Raw genomic sequence first — 21,079 nt, 5'->3', positions numbered from 1 at the left:
CTAAGCAGACAACACTCTTATGCCAGAGGATATCCCTGATACACATCATGGTGAATGTTATGTGCAGTCCCAGTCGTCCCATCTCAACAAGGTTATAATAGAAGCAAAGAAGGGGAACAAAGATGAGGCAGATACAGAAGCAGCTCTGAACAGAGAGATTAAATAAAGCAGGACTCCAACTGAAAAATAGGTAGATAATGTGGGATATAACAGGGATCTAGAAGATCATGAGCGGAGAATATTAGAGAGACCTTTGCTCTCACCTTCAGCCATCCAGCCCCTGTTAATGCAGCATGAAAACAGTGTGGATTTTGCTGCTGCAGTTCCTGTCATCACCCAGGACCTCAGAGACACCTGAGATGCGTAGGCTTAACTCAGAGATGTAATTCACTGCTTGGAGGAGAAGCAGTGATTCTCTTTTCAAAACAGGTTCTCCACCTCCTCATACAGACCCGTGTGCCTTGCTCCAGCTGAATCCCAATCTGCAAACCTGTGCAGCAGAGAGCAGTCAGGTCCGTGGTGTACAAAGCATATGGAGCTCTCACGAGTCAACCCGTGGGGGCATAGACTTCCCTAAATCGTTTATTGCTCATAATCCACATTTACCTGCATGCCCAGGAAGATTTGTCTCCTTGTGTAGCTCATGGCTCATGCAAGATCTGTGCCTAGCTGCTTCGATGCGTCTTTCATACATAGAATCATAGAATATTGGAAGGGACCCATAAAGATCATCAAGTCTAACTCCATATTCATGTTAACGTCCATTTTCCGTGTGTAATATTTGGAGACCAAGAAAAATGGCCAATCTTACAAGTACGAGTCACCTGGATTAGATTTCTCATTAGAACAGGCTGCCTGAAGGAGATAAATTCCTGTTAGTGCTTTTAATGTAGTTCCATTGTTAAATAATAAAAAGATCACGAAAAGATCAGGTGTGAATAACCCCATTTAATATCCTGCTAATAGAAATGAGGCTATTAAAATGATCAAACCCTGTGTCATCCTAGATGCTGCACTAATACAGTGATGTGAGTAAATTACAGGAAGTTGCACGTTTAAAGCCAAGTTTTTCTCTTTCAAATCAAAGTTTAAGAAATTGCACAGTGTTTATAATACCTTAGGTTTTTGCAGGCTTTAAAATAGAGGTTAAGTGGAAAATTAATGCTGACAGTATGTTTGGAATATGCAACCTCTCACTTTTCTATAGTAAAGACCACGGAACTGGTATGCACCTCGTGCCTTCAGTGGAATAGCTTATTTTGGGTCACAGTCCAAAGTTTGTAGGTGATTTCTGCAAATGCATCAATACTTTAATGGGGACAGTACTGCTGATCACCTGGTCCTAAATACCCAGTCGTGTATAAGGCTTCAGCTTCCTAAACTTCGTATTTTTGTGGAGGAAGACATTACTCTTCACAGCCTGGGGTGGTTTTGTTTTGCTTGCATTTTTTACAGGCGTGTAGGTCACAAACCCTGTGAAATGTGCGATGTTAGATCTCGTCCTCCTCTAGATGCGTTGCGTACGCTCAGTCTGGGTGTTATAACAGAAAAGGAGAACTATAAATACAGTGTGAATCTTCTAAAAATGAGAAGGAGGAAAGGATTGAGCCTATTAAAACCATCTGCTGGGAAGTATTGAGGTAACTAGGCTGGCGTGCTTACAAACATGCTTCAGAAGAAATTTGAGAATGAGAAGAATTAGGGCTCTTCGACATCTCTTGTACTCTCCAGTACTTGCCCTGACTGGTGGAATCACTGACCAAAATCCAGGAATCCCTGCCTTGGTACTGTAAGGAGAAAGCTGGAGTTTATGAATATCAATTTCTCCCAAGATTGTTACTTACCTGTTCAGTCATAATCTTTGCTTTTCTCTGAAATGTCCAATGGATCCAATTAATAGAAACATTTCACTGAATCCCTGGGATGCTCGTTCCTCCCTTCCACCAACAGCTCCAGCAGGAAGACCTACTGTGGATTTTCCTCATCATACTGACTCATGAGTTTCTCAGGATATAAAATACATCCATTTTTATCTGTACTATAATCGTACGACTATTTTAAAAGACCATTTCCATATATTCACGCCAAAAACTTTTTTGGCTCTCCAGCAAAGTCTTATGTTCTAAATTCTTTGAGCAGAAAAACAAGAACAGATAAATTAATACCCCACCAGGCTGTGTTTGCAGTAGTTTTCTGGCTGAATTTTTCTCCATGTAGATTACTAAAGTATAAGATAGCATGTGTAAAACCAAGAACAAATAATATTAATGAAGCATAAGTTCTCAGCTTGTCTCTGGAAATGAATTATTAAGAGCACCAAAGAAAGTGATTTAAGAGCCCATGACTAATTTAGTTTTTATTATTTTTATATGAATCACTCATGAATCTATTGTAAAAAAGATCAGAGACATTTGATTAGTGTGGAGAAATCACTTTCAAAGTGATAGCCATTGTTGTAGATTTTGCATAATAATCATCTCATTAAATGCTTGGGTACATTTTGTTTTGAAGTCCTGTAAACATTGTCAGAGCGAGACTCTGAGCATCAGGCAGGCTTTTTTAAAGTGAACTGGTTATTTTCATCACTGTGTTGTCTGTTACGAAATTGTGACGGCGTTGATTTCCCTCTAGTGGAAAACCAGTGCCACCAGTGAGCCCCAGTGCCAGGAACTGGTTTTGGCTGAAGCAGGTACCAAAAGTGCATGGGGAAGGCTCCCGGCTTCCTTGGGCTGAGTGGGAAGTGCTGGAAGAGAGGTGTTTAAAAGGGAAAGAAAAGTACAAATTATTTAAGAAGAAATATGAGCAAATAGTGGGATTCTCCTAAGAGAACAGATCAGTCAGCGAGCTGTTTCTTCTGCCTTTCCTTCCAATATAAATACCGAGAAGTCGATGTGGTGAGGGAACCATCTCTGGGACTCTCCCAGGAGAGTCTGATGGGGAAAATGTTTGAAGGTGTTCAATGGCTATAAGGTGCTGTCCGGTTTCAAATTTATTGGGTATATTTGGTGTGTGATTGGGGTGGGTGGACACCGTGTATGTTTAAAACCCCATGGGGTGGGCAGCGGTTGCTCTGCAGGGCATATCCACCCTGTGGTGCCGTGCTGCTGCCTGCCGTGCGTCAGGGCTTGGGGACAGCTGGAGAGCAGGGGAGCTCGTCAGGTTTTGTTCCTTCTGACCACGTATAGCTGTAAAGCAAGTTTTGTTGTGTTTTTTTTTTTTTCTTGTATGTTTTGTTTTGTTTTCCTCAAAAAAATGGAAGTTACCCTAAAAAAGTAAGAAACCTGGATCAACCCTATGCCAATTCCTCCTTAAACTAAGATTTCCTGGAAAACAACACTTCCTCTTTGCCAAAATTTTCAAGTGTTTTATATACATTTCCCCTCTGTGTTGGAACAACCCCAAGACCCGTTAAGACCTCTTGAAAAAGAGTCAGAAAAGGGCAAAAATGCAGGTGCCAGGGGCAGCACCCTCCAGCACCTCCCGTGCTCCCCAAGCAGCTGCAGGGCTCAGCAGGCCCGGCTCCGTCTTCGCTCCCTCTTTGCTCTCCGTGTCCCCAGGTGTCAGGGCAGGAGATTTGTGGCGTTACAGTTGCATATTGGATTTCACTTGAGACAGAATGGGAACTAGATTTACAAGCAATATGCAATGTTTTACACATTTCTAAGCGCGGTGTCTCCGAGCTGCAGCAGATTGCATGACCAGGGAATGCATTAGAAGGGAGGAATGGGATAAATAAATATGAAAAATCTTCTGTTTGGAGAGACCGATGCCTTGGGTAATCAGTAGTGATAGAAAGGAAATACAATAGAAAAAAGTACATATCCATTTTCTAGGATCTGCTTTGTTATTTTTTGAAATTGAGTGTGTGCAGTGGTGACTTTTTTTTTTGTTAGATTACTGAGCGGTTATCAATTTAAAATGCAGGATGGTGTGGGTTTTTTTAATCTCGAAAAGTTCAAACATATCCTAAGATCACTTAATCAGTCCTTTATTTGAAGGGTAGCTGCAAGACATAAAAGAAGCTCGTGAAGGGCAGAGAACTTTTTATTCCAAAAAGGGAGAGAAAACATGAGACAAACTGCTGGAGAAGTCAATTTATCATCTGTCACTAGTTGACCTTATCAATTATGAGAAATTATAAGCACAGCTTGTTGATTTTTTTTGATATATTTTTTTTTTTTTAAACCAGAACATGTAGTGTTATTTTATAATGAAATTCATAAAACAGAGGTGATGAACACCTTATCCTTATCTGGCTGCTTTGATGCAAGGCTCGGCTGGTTGTAGCTCTTAGAAGGGTATCTGTCTCTTGTTCATACATTTTCATCATTTCTGTTTCTTCCCCTTCACAAGAAAATTCACCTTCAGCATTAAAGGAGGGAAAACATGCCCCAGAAGTGACTTACTTGCCTTTCTCCTGGTTCCCAATCCTTTGCCGTGATACTATGCATAAAGATCTCTCCACAGTTCATCGCTTTGCATGTTGGGGTTAGGTGTAGGGCAGTCCCAGCTCCCAGGGGTGCACAGCGCTGCGACTCCTGGGCAGCGCTGAGATACTCGGCTTTGAAAGGTGTGGTAGCTCTAGGGAGAGAAAAATTGCACGGTACATCATTTTTATAGATGTTTATGGTTCCTTTTGACTGTTTTCAGGCTTGTAGTGACTTGGAAACCTGCCTTTGCAAGCAAAAGCCATCTGAAAACGTCGAAGCACACGGAAATGTTTCCATTGCCCTTGTTAAATATGAATTCTTCCCATTCCCTACAGCCTGCCCATCCTCTCCCCTGCCAGTTCTCCCCAGGGAAGTTTATGTGAGTGTATCTGGATGGATGGATGGATGGATGGATGGATGGATGGATGGATGGATGGATGGATGGATGGATGGATGGATGGATGAAGCAAGTACATAACATGACTCTAAAAATGTTTCTTGCTAAGCAGTTTCTGAGAACTTTTATTCAAAGAGCTCTCACTCGCACAGTGCATATTTCTGAGGGGAGAAAGGTCCTCACAGACCTGCACTCCCTTCTCAGCTTGGTAAAATTGCCTCTAGCTCCGCTGTGCTACTCCCAGCTGAGTACCACTTCCCTGCATGCTGAGACAGCTGCTGGGCACCCTGCCAGTGCTAGCTGGCCCCACGAGCTTGCACAGCAGCAGGAGATGCACCCAAATATCCCCCGGGAGCACCAGGGTGCCCACTGCCCACGTGGGGTGGCCCCTGCCTGCTGTGGGACCCCCAGAGGTGAGAAACAAAGGATTGAGGGAGGCTCCTGGGGAGCTGATGGCTTCCCTGTCCTCATGCTTTAGGGCTTGGGGTGTTACAACATTCCCTGGTGTGCCTTTATAAGATATATATGGGAGGTGTTTGTGCATAAGAATGCGTGCATATATATAAAATGTAGCCGTGAAACCCTAATGCACTAATTATATCCACAGGGAAACACAAAGAGAAACTGTAAGCTGCAATAAATAAACGCGCAGGAAGAGTCATTAATTTGTTACAGAATTCAGTATTCCTTTTGTAGCAACAAAGGGATAAGTATTGAACCTAAATTTAATAACCACTTTTTCCATCCCACCTCTAGTGCCGGTGATTCTTAATAATGTTGTACTCAGTGTGAATTTACTGTGTGTGTGCGAGTGCTAATACGGGGCAGATATTTTCCTTCTGTGCCTGACGTAAATGATAGCGTTGCCTAAATCATATTTGATAACCTTTTTTTAAGTGCTGGAAGTCAGAAAATAGTTTTTAAAAGTCATAAACCATGCTTTTGCCAATAAAAGCTTCTCTTTACAAGAAAAATGCATTTGGAGAGGAAGAGAATAATACTGTAATCTTGCATCAGTTTGTTTTTGCAAGGGTCTTTACTTATATTAATACATTTGTATGCATTGGAAAAAACAGATTGTCCATAAAAAGACAATTACAGAGCACAAACCAAGCATTCATAATATTTTTTCTGAGATAACTTAAAGGAAGCAACACACTTAAAACAGAAAAGATTTTATTGTCCTGTTTTTCCACATCTCCTTATAAATCATTCCATAAAAGTAGCCAGCCTGCTTTTATTGATCTAAACTCAGTTTGAGTTGCTTTGGGATTAACTTTAAAAACTGTTATTAAGTCCCCTCCACTGCAAGCGTTTTCTCTATCTCATGTAAATACCATTTGAACAGGGGTGATATCTCTGCTATTTGCAGTCATTCACGCGTCTTTGCTTTCCAGCAGGAACCATCTAGCTGACCAGAAAATAAGGCAAATGCTTGAATGGGAATTTTTGAGTAGATATTTGTAATAATGGATTGTTTAGTTTAACCAGCTCAGTGCCTGCCACTGAGATGCTTTTGATGACAGATAATGAATTTCAGGAACATCTGTGGATTTACTCTCATTGGTAATTGTACACGTTTGTGCTTTGTTGTGCTGTCAGAGCGGCAGGGTAGCAGATAGCGGATACAGGTTGGTTATTTCTGTCCCTCTCAGGTCAAAGTTTGTGCTTTGGGAAGAGTGAACCTGTTGTCCTGCCTGTAAACTCTATTCCTCAGGGCTTACTCTCAGTCTGCCCATGTAACATGTCTAAAAATAGGAAAGTCCCCAAACTTCTCATTGCCCTGACAGCGCTGGCCTGCCAAGGAGACAAGAGGCATGAAGAGGTTCCTCTGGTGCCAGACACAAGTTATTGGAGAAGATTCAAGAGCCAGCAGAAGCAGTGCCAGATCAATCCCATCCTGCAGAAGATGGGCCGCTTTGTGCTTTTCCTTCGGGGCTGCCAGCTGGCTTTGCAAGTCTGCGGCAGGAGCGCAGCTTCCCTCAGAAACGTCCTCAGTGTCCTGGTTGGAAAGGAGAGCTGCAAACTGCAAAGCAGGTGCACCCCGAAGAGGCAGAAAGTGTGAGGTGTAAGGCGCCCCAAATGGTTTTGTTTCAGAAAAAAAAAAAACTTTTCAATAATCAAACAAGTCCCGTTTGTAATCTGTGAACCTGGGCACAGGTTCCCTTTCTCCATCACATAGAAATGGGGACCCAAGGTGCTGGGTCCCTGCCAGCAGAGCAGGTTTGCATTCCTGTTTCATGCTGTCCGTCCTGATCAGTGTGGTCATGTCACGGTGGAAGATGTTGGCTGGGAGTTTTCAGCTTTCACGAGCAGCACAGCTCTGCCTTCCTGCATCTCCACACTCACCCTGTTGCACTGGCTTCCTGCCACCCTGATCATAAATTGATTTTTACCATATTTCTCCAGTGAAATTTTGCAAAAAATTTGATTTAACATGCTTCACACATGGAGCTAATTAAGGAAAAAACATACTTTAAGCTCATTAACTGCTTTTTTAAATGTATCCTTCTGGGTTTGCACAGAAGTGTAAACATTTTGGAGCTGCAGAAGTCTGAATGTTAATGGGGTAACAAGAAAAGCTGCTTTGTATACCCACCAGTGCTGTGCTTCTGTTAACTAGAATTTGAAATATATTTCTAAACAGAGCAGTTGTGCAAAATATTCAGTGCCAAAACCCCGCTAACAACTTACATCCTCCCCGCCTATAATCAAAAAGTGTCATGCAGGAGCAGATGTGGGTAAATAAATGAAGGGGGAAAAAAGAAAGATCCTTGTCAACCAGTTAAGATCAAAGCAGGCTGATTTGAAGTAAATTTCCTTAAAAGAAAGCTTTCTGTCTTCTTCCCTGTCTCCTGCCGAGGATGTTGTCTTTGCTGATAAACAGTTTCAGTTTTCTCGTCAAGTCTCAAGGTTACCGCGCGTTTTCTAAGAAGCAGCATAGATAAAGGAAACTTGAACCCACCCAGAAGTTAATGTTTTAGGCAGCTGAGGTTAATGGGTAGATATTCAATTTCCCCATAAATTAAACAGCTGGAGATTGCCATCTTTTTATGTGCAAAGAGCACCTTGTTAACAACCAGCACAAAAGTTTGTATTCTCAGATGAGTTACTTTGCCTTACTCTGAAATTGCCGCTCGTTTTCTCCTGCGTGTTGATTTATGAACTTCAAAACTCGCTGCTCAAAATTCAAGCTGTGTTCCCAAGCTGTGATACTATCAAAACCGCTGAACAGGTGACCTCCCTTCATGTGGCGTTTAAAATATTTTTACTAAATAATAAGGCTCCTTTCCTGTCTTTTGTTACATGCAGGATTTTGGAGAAGACGATTCCCTCTACATCACCAAGGTAACGACTATTCACATGGGCAATTACACCTGTCATGCCTACGGCTATGAAGAGCTGTATCAGACCCACATCCTTCAGGTGAATGGTTAGTAAATGGCATATATGACAATCCACTGAAAATGTTCCTGTAAGCAAAGTTGCGTGCTAATCTCATTCGCACAAAGACAGGAAAAGCGAGCACCAAATTGGCTTTGTGTGAGAGCAAACGCAGCTAGTGGCTTCTCACTCGTGCCATCACACAGGCAATCAAAAAAGGTAGCACGGGGGGACATATGTATAATTACCTGGGCTTTAGCAGATATTGACAGCTTGTTTTACAGTTTCCAGAGAGCAACAAGCAGTGTTTCAGAGCCTCTCTTAAACTAATGACTACTTTTGTCAACAGAATTGTTGCTTCGATAATTTCATCTTCCAGAAAATAATTTCTGTTGCATGGAACAGCCCAGGATATTTAAATACAGCGCTGTGTTTCCAAACCTAGCTATCCAACTTGTAGCTATATACCAGATTATTACCTGGCTCTAGACAGCTTGGTTCGACTGAGGGCCATTTACATCAGCTTGCAGATATGGCCCACTGGCTTGCAAAATGAGGGCAAACTGTTTTACGAGTGAGAGAATCACCCGGGCCATATTCCAGCATCCTCATTCACCTGTGTCCCTGGACCAGGTTTGAGCCTGGTGGAACTTTTATTCTGGCATTCACTATCTTTCCTTTGACCTCCAACTGAGGCAGACAGGTATAGGTGAAGATGACCTTAGCTTAAACTGTTGTTCTGTGCCATATGGAGCACTGGGGGCTCTGAGCCAGGAGCATCAGAGGGGCTGAGGAGATGGATGTGTGTGTCTCAAAAGGCCCCTCGCTGCCCACGTTGTATAAGGAGCAGATAATCCCAACCCTCTGGACATGATTGATTTTTGTATCCGGCACCATCAATTCCTCCTGTGCGAATGGGACACCAAATGGCAGCGAACTCACGTCTCTTTGCTGGGGTGAGAATGGGAGCTTGTGAGACAAGCCCGTGGAGAATCCAACTCCATGGCACATCCAAATCTACCTTTACTTCAGGCACTTGAAAAAAAATGTAAATCCTTTTCCAAATCGATACTGCTCCCTGTCCAATTCCCTCTGCACCAGCTGTGCTCCCCATCCTCCTGTGCTGCAGGTCCCTTTGAACCCGGAGTGCTGACACAACCAGCAGTACCTCTGTAACAGGGGACACCTTCATGAATAGATATTGCAATATTCTGGCTGGAACATACTGAGTTTTACAAGAAAATTCAACAACTTTATTACCGGAGATGCATTATTAGGAAAATTATTATTTAGTTCTCCCCGTAGATGTGCACAGACCTTATCAGCTGGTAAGAGCACACAGCTCCACCCAGGCTAAAAAAGACTGACACGTAGACAAACAGTAAAAAGGGATAATTATGCACTTTAAGGGGCACCACAGTGGACATGGGGCTCAGATTTGATGGCAGCTCAGGTCCCTGGGATGTGCCTAAGTGCCCCCCACCCACAGCGAGTGCGCAGGGGAGAGCACAGAGCACCCAGTTGATTTGAATGAAAACCAACTTAATGTTTCTGCATAACAATTTGTCATCTTTTGAGATAGTAAACTGCAAAGTTTCAGCAATATGGATAACTAGATTGTGTGTGCTGCAGCTGGGAAAATAGGTTTCCTTCCTCAAAGTGCCATTCGTTTGATGAACGGCAGTTGAAAGGAAAGCAAGCTAAAAACTTAATCCCGTGTATATTATGTGATATATTCTGAGAGCTGAATGGAGTTTAGTTGGCAGGCGACGATGTAGACTGTATCATCACTGAGAATTTAAGGCCCAAAGGCTTTGAAACTAAAACTGGAATGAGAGGAAAGCTGGAGTGTGGGGAGGGCTGGATTCAAGCTGCAAAGCTGGAGCGTGCTCATGCCTGCCTCTTAGATTTAACTTCTTGAGAAAATCACTTTTTTTTTTTTTTTATAGAAGTTTCATACCACAGCTCTATGTGATATTTCTAATTAATACAGTAACTCTGTGATACAAAAGAAAAAGAAAAAAAAAGTGTTGTCTTTTTAAAGTTGCTGTATAGTCTTTAAATACCACAAAAATGCCATGCATTCTGATTTCAGCCTGGACTTGCTAGAAAACACTGTAGGATCTAGAAATCTTTGTCCTACAGCATCTAATGTTCCCATATGAGCCATTAGGCTTTGCAAAACCAGGGTTTTGCAATTGTTAATGTGGCTGGCTGCCCACATCATTAAATTCTCTCCTGTTCTGCCTGCGTTGTTACTTCCCCCAGCAACTGATGTTGGGACAAGAAGAGCGATGACAGGACAATGCTGCTTACCCTCAGACATACCCTGGGTTTTTGAAGGCAGAGCATGTCTCAGAAATCCTTCTTGCTTTTTAGAACCGTAAAGGACAAATTGAGGAATTTCTCCTGACAGGAGTAGAGGGAAGAAGCTGAGCTGAGCTGAGTGGAGATGCAGAGAACCTAAGTACAGTTCATTGGCTCTGTTCAGTGCTGGGGATTGTCTGTGTCTGTCTGTATCAGACTAAAAACTCCATCTTCAACTTGGGCTTTTTGCTGTTGCTGTTCTGTATTAGACTCCAACTGTAAGGGAATGTGACAGAAATAAGTCAGCCAGAACTGGGATGTATCTGCTTGCCTGCCTCCTCCAGGGAGGGGATAATACGCTTTTAACATCAAAAAGACAGTTTTGCTTTGTTTCATTTTATTATTCTACAAAAAAAAAAAAAGTAGATTTTTTTCTTTTCTTTTTAATATTGAAGACAGTTTTTATTATTATTATTATTATTATTCTACAAAATATATTTTTTTTTTTCTTTGTGATAGTGAAGACCCCAAGTTTCTCTGTTAGGAACAAGTAGGGAGAGAACCAAATGGAAGCAGTAGGGTTTATCCCTGATCCTTCCCAAGCTCTCTGTCTGTATGGGCACATCCCTCCTTTTGGGAAGGGTGTCAGTTAATTCAGTGGTTTTGGAAGCTGCAGTCACTCTTACAATGTTTTCTGATCCTTTTCATACCATCTGGGGCCTGATTCATTGCTCCCACTGAGGTCCATCAGTCTACCTTACAAAACATTTTATTGCCTTTTTCTCCTTCAAATAATCCGGTCCTGGTCATATCCACCCTCTTTGCATTTTACTTTTTTTTTGGTTGAAGGGGAAAAAAGGTTTGTTCTGCTCAACTGCTGAGCACCACAGTGCTGAAGTGAGCTTCAGCCTTAGAGCATGTGGCTCTGTGAACCTCTGGGGGTTTTCAGTTCCCCCTAAGGTGTTGCAAAAAATACTGTCCTGGTGCTCCTGTACAAAATGAGTGATTCCACTGAAATATTTACCTGAACTTTTGGCATGGTGGTACAGGAAGCAGTCCTACATCTGCAGTATTCATCAGGGCTTGCCAGAACTTGCTCAGCTGCTTCCCAGTATCACAGATAACGTGGGTGGGTCCAGATGCTCTATTGACAAGGAGAAATGAGAGTGCTGTTAGGCAGAAAATGTGAAGACCACCACATGAATGCCCCAAACCACTGGGTCACATCTTCTGGACAAGAAGCATAAAACAAACATGACATGCCACCCACATGTTGTCTTTAGGTTGGGTTGTCTTTAGGTTGTCTTTAGTGTGTGTTGTCTTTAGGTTGAGTTTATCAGCGTTATGATTCCCAGCAGTATTAAAATTTAAGTCAGTGTTATTTGTACACATGGCCCTTAATGCCTTTGGAAGAAAAGGAGGTGTTGAAAGGCAGCACAAAGTTTAGGAATGATAAATTCATATCTTGTGCTATGTCTTTGATCAAAAAACAATAGGAAAATTATGTTCTATGTATGATACTGCTTGGGAAATGTGTACAGCATATACTAACTGTAGGGAAGAAAAGCCATTTATCACTTTCAAGAGGAAAAAATAATTTCTGAGAATAAAAAATCTCATAAAATTGTAATCAACTATGAAAATTGATAGTTTGCAAATCGAGAGGCTGCTGAATGTAAGGCATCCTTTTCCTTGGTTCTTGCACTCGGGAAAACATCAGCATAAATCAGAATATCGTATTCCTTGTAAAGAGTTTTAAAAAGCTATTCGATCGTCATCCTAATGGTGAAGGTCCGATAGGACGAGGTTTCCAGTAACAGAGAGGTGTTTTAAACAGAAGTTTTGTTAATGCGGCATTCCAAGAGAAAACAGACAGGTCTGCAAACTCCTTTCAAATCATAAATGGGAAGATTAAACCATCTGAAGTAAATGATTAATGTGTTAATTCAAATAACTGCTGGAGTATATAGGTCCTGTAGCGGCAATGTATGTCTTCAGGGCTTGATGCTGCCATCTGTACGCATCGTGTGCTTTATCACCTGAGCTGTTTTACTGTAATGAATTGCTCTACTCACAAGTAAGGTACTATTCAGTATGCAGTAGTAGGCAATCTACCTAATCTCCTACTTGTTTGAATGCCTCTATTTTTTCAACTTTGCTTAAGATAATAGCCTTTTTATATTGCCTTTGGCTGCAGGCACAGTAATGGTTAGTAATGATATATATTCACCAAGGGAAATAGCAAAAGGTAATCCATATATTCCAAAGTCTGGAGCTAAAATCTTTGCAAGTTTAAAGTAAAATGTGCTTACTTGGAATGTATTAATTTGTAGCAAGGACAATAAAAATGCATTCTGCAGTTTGCTGTTATCACAAGGCAGTTGCATGCAATAATTTACCTGTGCAATGAATTATGTAAGACAAGGGAGAAGAAATAAAAAGTTTTCGAATGGAAGGACCAGGAAAATAAAAAGAGAGCAAGAACAAAGGTGCAACACATATTTTTATAGGTGAAAATAAACAGTTTCCTCATTAATTACTGCTGAAAATATGTGCACCTTGCTGTAATTTCAAGTTCAGCCAATTTTTGAGCAGAATATTGATGCAGTGAGCTACCTTTTGCATTATCAGTCTGTTACGTTTCCTGCGGAGCTGAAAATACATGTGTATTTCTTAGATGCAGATATTTGGCAAAAGAAAAGAGAGATGTGTGTAACCTGCTTTGTGAAGGATGGCCGTGGTTCTGGGAGGGGTGGTCCTTCATTGCAGCAGGCACTGGAGCTCTGCCATGTGTGTCCGTGCAAACAGAAAAGCCTTCAGCAAACTGTTACAAGCAAATCTGATCAACCAGTGCCAATTTTGAGAGCCTTAAGTGGTAGGTGCCTGGGAAGGGCTGTATCTGTTCAGAGTCACTGGGTGAGGAGGCAGTGCTGGGCTTGGAGCAGAATTTTTCTGGTGCCTTTGACCGTTTGTGATGCACTGGAGAAGGGCCTGATCCTGCTCCAGGACCCCTCTCTGGTTCGGAGCCAGGCAGAGCAGGTCTGTGCTGCTTGTGAACTGGAAGGAGCAGGTATTTGCCTTCTGGAGAATTAGGAAAATACTCAGGAGCACTGCATGTTAACTGCCAGTTGACTTCACAGGGTTTGGGCATCTAACCTGCTTGGGTCTCGTGAGATTGTTTTCTGTGCACTTAGAGAAGACAAACTGCCTCTTGTCTATGGATCTGAATAAATCACGTAGGCTTTCAACAGTCCTCAGTTCCTAAATTGTTTCATTTAAAACTGTTGCTAGTAGCAAACCAATCTTACGTGCAACAAGCACAGAGTGCAGGACCTTCATAAAATTCTATCAAAGTGGACAAAAATGACTGCATTTGCCTTACTGTGCCTGGAGATACTGACGCAGAGAAATTGAAATTAATTTTCCAAGGTATGGAAGGAATCAGAAGCTCCTGACTCACAGTCTTATTCACCCAAATTGCATGGACACCGTCTCTTAAATGCAGGGAATGGCTCTGACAGCTGCTGGCTGCTTCCAACAGCAGATCGCTTCCTTTGCTCTTCTTCCACTTGGTCTGGCACCTCCTGAAGTCAGGAGGAGCATCAACCCTGACAGTAATGGCAGGAAGAGAAGATAAAAAACCAGTAAGTGCTTTTATTTAGAAATTGCAAACTCAATTTAATAAAACAAACCTTGTCTTTTTGGTATCCTTCTGATTAAAAAGCTCTTAGGTGGTGTTTTACTCACTGCCATGCTTCTTACAACACATTCACTTTTCTTCATAAGTAAAGGAAGTGGAAGAAGAAGAAATAAGTTCACATGTCCAGTGTAGAAGTGGAATTTAAAGACATGCCTTTGCTAAACATCCACTTTTTTTTTTTTCCTTTCCAGTTGCCCCTAGGCATTTCCTCTCAAATTACACTTGAACAATCTCTCTCTTTTAAAGCTATAAAAACAAGTAGACTTGAGGGCTTTCTGTCATGGCTGATTTCGTTCCAAGTATTAACCAGAGCTGATGACTCAGTGCTTTTTTAAGCAGCTGGTAGGTTAGACAGGAGTAAAATACATCTCTCTCTGGTAAGGGTCATAAAAAAATAGAAATAGAAAGATGTAAAGTGTGTGCTAGTGACTGTAATTATTCAAACTATCCCCATACGGATGTATAGATATATGACAAGCTGCAAACACAGATTTCATTTTATTCTAAAGCAGCTATCGAGTGCATTTAATTTTGCCAGTCCTGGAGCCTAATGGTGGACTATACAAAAACACAGTAGGGGGTTAGATACCTTAAACCAGTGATTTCCAGTGGAAGTTTTTTATTGACTCATTTAGGCATTTTAAAGCCCATTCATATCTAAGAAGACAATCTGTCCCTTCGTTTTCAAGGTGGAATTGCTGGTCTGGATGTGAAGCATATCTTCACGTTTCCTTTTATTAAGTCCCTTGAGGTGAAAGGAAGGAGAGATGCTGGTGTTTTTTCCTCCACATGAGCAATGTTGCAAATCCTCTTTAAAGCATGTGAGAATATTGTTAAGAAATAGTTAGTGGGTAGTGTTAAGTCTGGTTGATTTGAGCAATGAAGGCAGCATGATTAAAAATCAATGAACTTGTCTGAAATGGTAATATCATTAGTTGTTCTATCAATTTAGTATATTAAAGAGTTCAGAGGCATCTTCCTGAAACAAGGTAAGTCTCATTTTGAAAGCCTCTTAGGGAAAAAAAAAAAAAAAAAGCACTTTATTTGTTTAGAATAAGAGGTAATAAATGTATAGGCCATTTCCCTATGTATATTTGATTAAAATGTTGAATAACATGGTACATCTAATAGGAAAACGATGTGCAAGGACTCAATTCCTCCCTTACTAGATTCAATGGCGTTTATACTTTATTTTTTAAGTATGTGAGTGTCTTCCTTAGGTTTTAATCCATCTTCCCTGAAGTTCAATCAGTCGCTTAATGAAAGAAAGCAGGAATGGTCCAAGTCCCAAATCCCATCTCCAGGTTGCTCCCTGGCATTGGCGTATTAGTTTATTCTTTTCTCTTATTATTTTCTGTTTTCTGCCCCAAAGTTGGGCTGTAGAAAAATCTTCGCTGTAGCTTACACTAAAAAGCAGGACACGGCTCATTCCCTCGGCTCTGGGATCAGACCTTCTGTGCAGCGCGGGCTGGCAGCGGGCAGGTGAGCTCAACATCACCAATTCCTTGTTCCCCGCAGTGCCGCCGGTGATTCGCGTCTACCCTGAAACGCAGGCACAGGAGCCTGGCGTGTCGGCAAGCCTCAAGTGTCACGCCGAAGGCATCCCTAATCCCCGAATTACCTGGCTAAAGAACGGTGTTGATATCATGCCAAAATTATCCAAACAGCTAACGCTCCTAGGTAAGAACAGAATTTTGATTAATTAAAGTATTGTAGACGGGGATTAAGGAGGATTATTTTGTACTTTAAACTAGAAGTTCTTGTACTTTCACTAAGCCATGGTTGTTGGAAATCGTGTTAGAAAACCCCTGTTCTTGCTTTTTATCTTTTCCTCCAGTGAATTTCTCGGGTAATACAGTATCGATTGGTATAAGTGGTAACAGTGTTCTGCTAAAAGATGGTGTTCGTGATTCTCCACTGCCTTGCCTCTCGTGTACATCTGTGCAAATCAGAAGAGAGATGCATTAAATCGGTTCTCGGGTATAAGGACTTCACAGGGTGCAAGTCCACAGGGAATTAGCCTGTGGTTCCTGTGTCTTCTCACCCACCTCTGCAGCGGGAACTGGGCTCTTTGCTCTTGTTGGTCCTTATGTTTCAAATAAGGATGTAACAGGCACAATGAAAGACAACAATATTTCTCTGCAAATTTCTGTGTAATAATGTTAAAAACCTTCCCCCCTACCATCCCAATTGTTCTGTGGTACATCGCAGACCTCCCCCAGCACTGGTAGCACAGACACCCCTGCATGGTTGGGTGCAATGGCTCAAAATCTTCCAAAGGTTTTAGACAACAGTCCCACTTCAGAAAGCAAAATGAGGAGGAACTGCAGAGAGACATCTCCCAAGTTTTTTGTGATCTGATGAAAAAGTGTTTCCAAAATCAATGTGAATTTTTCTCTGCCAAAGCATTCTTTTTATTAACAAGGAGACATACATGAAATTTCATTTATTCTTTGCACTTGGGGTTGCTCTTTGGTTCTGGCACAGAGTTTGTTTGTGCTAATGGAAAGAAACAAAACTCTCATGAGAATTGCCCAAATATCTCCATTTATGTACGGGGAAGTGCTGTGCAGTGGGAATCCCTCACATTGCGGCCGAGGCAGCAGGGAGCAGTTAGCAGCAGTGGGGAACCCTGCTCACAGGTGGATGTCTTCCTTACAGCAAATGGAAGCGAACTTCATATCAGTAGTGTTCGGTATGAAGACACTGGTGCCTACACCTGCATTGCTAAAAATGAAGTGGGAGTGGACGAGGACATATCTTCACTTTTCATAGAAGATTCAGCAAGAAAGACCCGTAAGCTGAATTTTTCACATAATTTGTTTCTTTGAAGCATATTTAAAATGAGATGGCATACATGGAGTTTAATAGTTTAGGCCATTGCATGCATTATGTGGGACTTTTGCTCATAAGGTAATGACAACTTTGTCTGTGCATTGATCAGAGGATTGGAACTGTGTGGGGAAGATAAAACCCGTTCATCTAGAATGATGAGGCCTTTCACGTTCAAGAATCATGCTGGTATGTGGTATAGGTAACACCTTTACTAAAGTAATGAATTGGCAATTTTTTCAGATATCTAAGAATACAGAACTTAATTTTTTGTTGAATTATTTATGGTTTCAGAAAAAAACATTTCATTGATTTCTGTGCAAGACTTTTTTTTTTTTTTTTTTAAGACAGTTACCAATCAAAGTTCTCAAATACCTAGATGTTTGGAAAATGTTCTGATTTAATTCTGAGTTTATTTTATCTGTAATTACATTGCTAACTAATAAAATAGGTTTCCCTTGGCATGAAATAATCTTCGACTTCAAAGGGAAGTTTTCCCAGGAACTCTCAGTTGTGTATTTCCCATAGGAGTGTGGCAGCATTACCTTGTCCATACTGTCCCCAAAACACAATTAATGATTTTCCTCTGTGGAAAAGCTCACAGAGCCTGATCCTTCCTAATCCTTCTGCCTTAACTACCTGGGAGATTGCCTGGGTTCACGGTGATACTAAAAGTCTAGGTGTGAATGTGATTTTGCTGTTTTCTGGCTGTTAATGTAGAAGTTGGCCATAAATATGCATTCTCATGGCAATTCTTTGGAAAAATATATTCTTTTCCTCATTAAATGGATTTATATACTCTTATTAATATCAGTCTTTTCCCCAAGAATACTTACGCAAGGAAAATTGCGGTATTTTGATAAATAATTGGACATATCTTAAACAGAAATTCAAATATAGCTGTACTTTCCAGGAGGGTTTGAATAGTAACAGAAAATGTAGTTCTTGCATGAAATTCCTAGAAGAAAATTGGCTGAGTGCATAGCTGCTATAACTGCCAGTCTCAGGCTTCTGAAAGATGTCATGTTTGCTAGCTGAAATTGTACAGAAAGCCACAGCCTGTACCATGCCTACAACTACATTTGAAGATAGCATCTTCTGTTCTGTAAGACTTTGATCTTTGCACAGGCTAAAGTTGTCCTCATTTCAGTGAGGATTTTTCCCATGTCATAGCTTCAGAATTGTCTCTAAAAGGAGCAAATGTGTTTAGAAATATGTATCTGTCCTTATTTTTACTTTACTGGGATGAATGTTACAGTTTTCACAAGTTAAACAGTTCATTTAAACATGCATATTAATTCAGTTATTTGCTTCAATGAAAATTTTGACACTGTGTTTTGTTTTTTTTTTTTTCCTTTTCTTGATTATTTTCTGGCTTTCCCAATTTTCTGATGCTGCAGTTGCAAACATACTGTGGCGAGAGGAAGGTACTGCAGTAAAGTTCTTTCGTTGTAGTGATAATGTGCTTGTCTGCTTTAGTAATTCCATGATGGGCCATTCTGCACTGACTTGCCACTAACTCTGTCAACTTTTGCAGTTACCAGATTAAGTACAGACCAGAAGTTTAAAAGCTAAAGTATTCAAATGAGAGGTGTCACTCCAGTGAAGTAAATCCTACTGATAACTTCTTACGTTTTCCCATGATGGAATAATAGATGACCATAAAATATAGAAAAATGGGAATTTTATATGAACTGCCACCAATGCAAGTAGCCTGAGATTCTCAAGCTACATTAACAATTACACAAGTGTCAGAAGTGCTCCCAAATTACCATAATTGAACATGTAAGGCATAAATTCAATACACTGCATTTTTAAGCAAGCAATTTAAACTCTTCCTCCTTAGTAGCATGTATTGATGTTTACTAGGTGAGCAACAAAAACCGTGTTCTTGTCTGTTAAGCAAAAAACTCCCTCAAGTTTTACTTCCCTCTATCCTTTAAATCAATGCAGGGTAAAGGTTGCCCCATTTCTCCTTGTTTTAATTGGCAGTTAAGATCTCTCGTTTGATCAAATTTATAGTATGCCCTGCACAAGGTCAACATCTGCGTATCTTAGAAGCCAAATTAGGAGAAAAGCATCCTTAAACAGCTAATTGACTCAAATATATTATGGAGGCACTTGAAGTCAAGATTGATTTGATTTTGTATGCACTGGTGCCGTAATTGTTTCCAAAACACACAGTGAGAAGCTCTCAAGCAGCTCATCCATATGCCACCTGAAGTACAGTGCCCAGAAGCATCAGTGGGGAGCCTCCTGCCTTTGGGCACTTCAGACTGCTAGAGCAGGGCATCCTACTCACTGGGAGAAGGTTCTTGGATTGTCCAAGAAGTCCAGGCATAAGACAGTTCTTGAGTTTGCCACTTGCACGTGAGGAAGCTGGGACTTTGCTGCCCTTCCAGCCTCGTGGAAGTCTCTGTGCAAAGACTGTTTCATAAGTCGTGCCCTCAGGTACCCACAACAAGAGCTGTGCTTCGTGCCCTTGGCTTGGAGCTTTTGTCATGGATTAGCCTAAAGGATTTTGGGAGGCAGAAGGAAAGTGCCAGCCTTTAGTAACTGGTGCTGCCTAGGTCTATAGCTGAGGTCCTGCTGCTGGCTGCAGGTACGTACTCACACCAGATGCAGCTGGTTGGAGGTCATACGATGTGGCACGACCATTGACAATTCTCCAGAGTTTGTATGCCACCCACAAGTGCCAAGTGCATGGCTTCGAAGAGTGTCTCTGTACTGCCAGTGTTCCTGTAAATGGCATTACGGGCACTAAGAATTGCTGTTTCCCTTCTGCTTGGAAATGAAATCTCTAGCACATCTAATCAGTCCAGCATCATCTGCATAATGTTACATGATTTAGAACTGCATCTCTTATGCTCCTTTTTAAAGAAAGTATTCGGATAACCCTACCAGATGTATAGAAATACTTAAAGAACAACTAAGAAGTTGGTTGCAGAAAGTCATTATAATTCTGCTAAACAATATGGACTTACTGCTTATCAACCTTGCACATTTTAAATAAAAGTATGAGCAATTTACAGGGAAAGCACAGGCAGTAAAAGCAGATTTACTATTGATGTTCCTAAGCAAGTCAGTATCTTTAGAGTAGGTTTATTCCCTTGTCTACATTCTGTAGTATTTGTTCAGCACATTCACTTGAGACAAAGAATCCAGTAAACATACCTTAACGTGAAATCATGTCACAGAGAAAGCTTGTAGAGAGGAATGGTATTTTTGTTTCTACGTTTTAACATAAACTCTCAATTCTGTTAGAATGAAAACTTAAGTGTAAGTAGAAATATTAACAACTGGATTGGTAGACCTGCACTCCTTCAAAACGATCACATCCTCACGCTCGCCAGGCCTGTGTCAACTGAAGCTATTTGTAGGATCCTATTCAGAATATTGCATAGAACCACCTTTTGCTGTGAGTTACAGTTTTAACACAAGTAGTCAATCATTTTGAAACTTAGTCTACCAGTCTTCCCTCAAAACCTTTCCCAGACCACACACAAGGAAAACTACCAGAAATGAATGCACATAGCCAGGTAAACATGGGACTGGAAGCATGTGCAATATTTACTCAGCGTGCAATCTAGTTTTTAGTCTTTGTACAGAGAAGATGATGAGTAGCCCAAAAGTAGAGATTTGTTTTCATGCCAGTGTTCATTTTCAGAGTGCGTGCTGCTTTCTTTATTCCTGGATAAAGGGAACATATCTTGCCAGCAGGCAATCATCAGTTATATAAAGGCATGCACTTAAAAAGTTGAAAGCCTTTTTGTTACCTTATGTAAGTTCTTAAATACTTTCGAGCATTTAAATTAAACTGAGGAAAATTATTCACATATTGGTTCAGAGAAGAGTATTGCCCTGTGACAGATTTGCCCTTTGATCTCCATGGGGAGCAATGCAGATGTACATCTCAGTGGAGGCTCTATTCCTCAAATAAAGAAAACTCTTGTCGTCTGCTACCCTCCTGAATTTCAGTCTTGAGTCAACAAGTGCCCATACTTTATTTCTTCAGCTGATGAAAAAATA

The 21,079-nt window shown here is 41.1% G+C and overlaps 1 protein-coding gene across 4 annotated transcripts in view; it reads left to right on the top strand.

The window, feature by feature from the left end:
- FSTL4 (follistatin like 4) overlaps nucleotides 1–21,079 on the top strand; it is a 207,954-nt gene that overhangs the window by 172,377 nt on the left and 14,498 nt on the right. For 3 of the 4 annotated variants that reach the window (XM_072023219.1, XM_027468511.3, XM_072023220.1), the window contains exons 8-11: nucleotides 8,140–8,260; nucleotides 15,737–15,898; nucleotides 16,880–17,014; nucleotides 18,451–18,477. In XM_072023219.1, coding sequence (XP_071879320.1) covers nucleotides 8,140–8,260; nucleotides 15,737–15,898; nucleotides 16,880–17,014; nucleotides 18,451–18,477 — 445 coding nt within the window. The remainder of the gene's footprint in view (nucleotides 1–8,139; nucleotides 8,261–15,736; nucleotides 15,899–16,879; nucleotides 17,015–18,450; nucleotides 18,478–21,079) is intronic. The other variant, XM_027468512.3, reaches the window with a different exon arrangement.

Source organism: Anas platyrhynchos, chromosome 14 (assembly GCF_047663525.1).
Source record: "Anas platyrhynchos isolate ZD024472 breed Pekin duck chromosome 14, IASCAAS_PekinDuck_T2T, whole genome shotgun sequence".
Taxonomy (NCBI): domain Eukaryota; kingdom Metazoa; phylum Chordata; class Aves; order Anseriformes; family Anatidae; genus Anas; species Anas platyrhynchos.
Note: the sequence above shows the minus strand (reverse complement) of the source record. Positions and strands in the feature narration are given on the sequence as shown.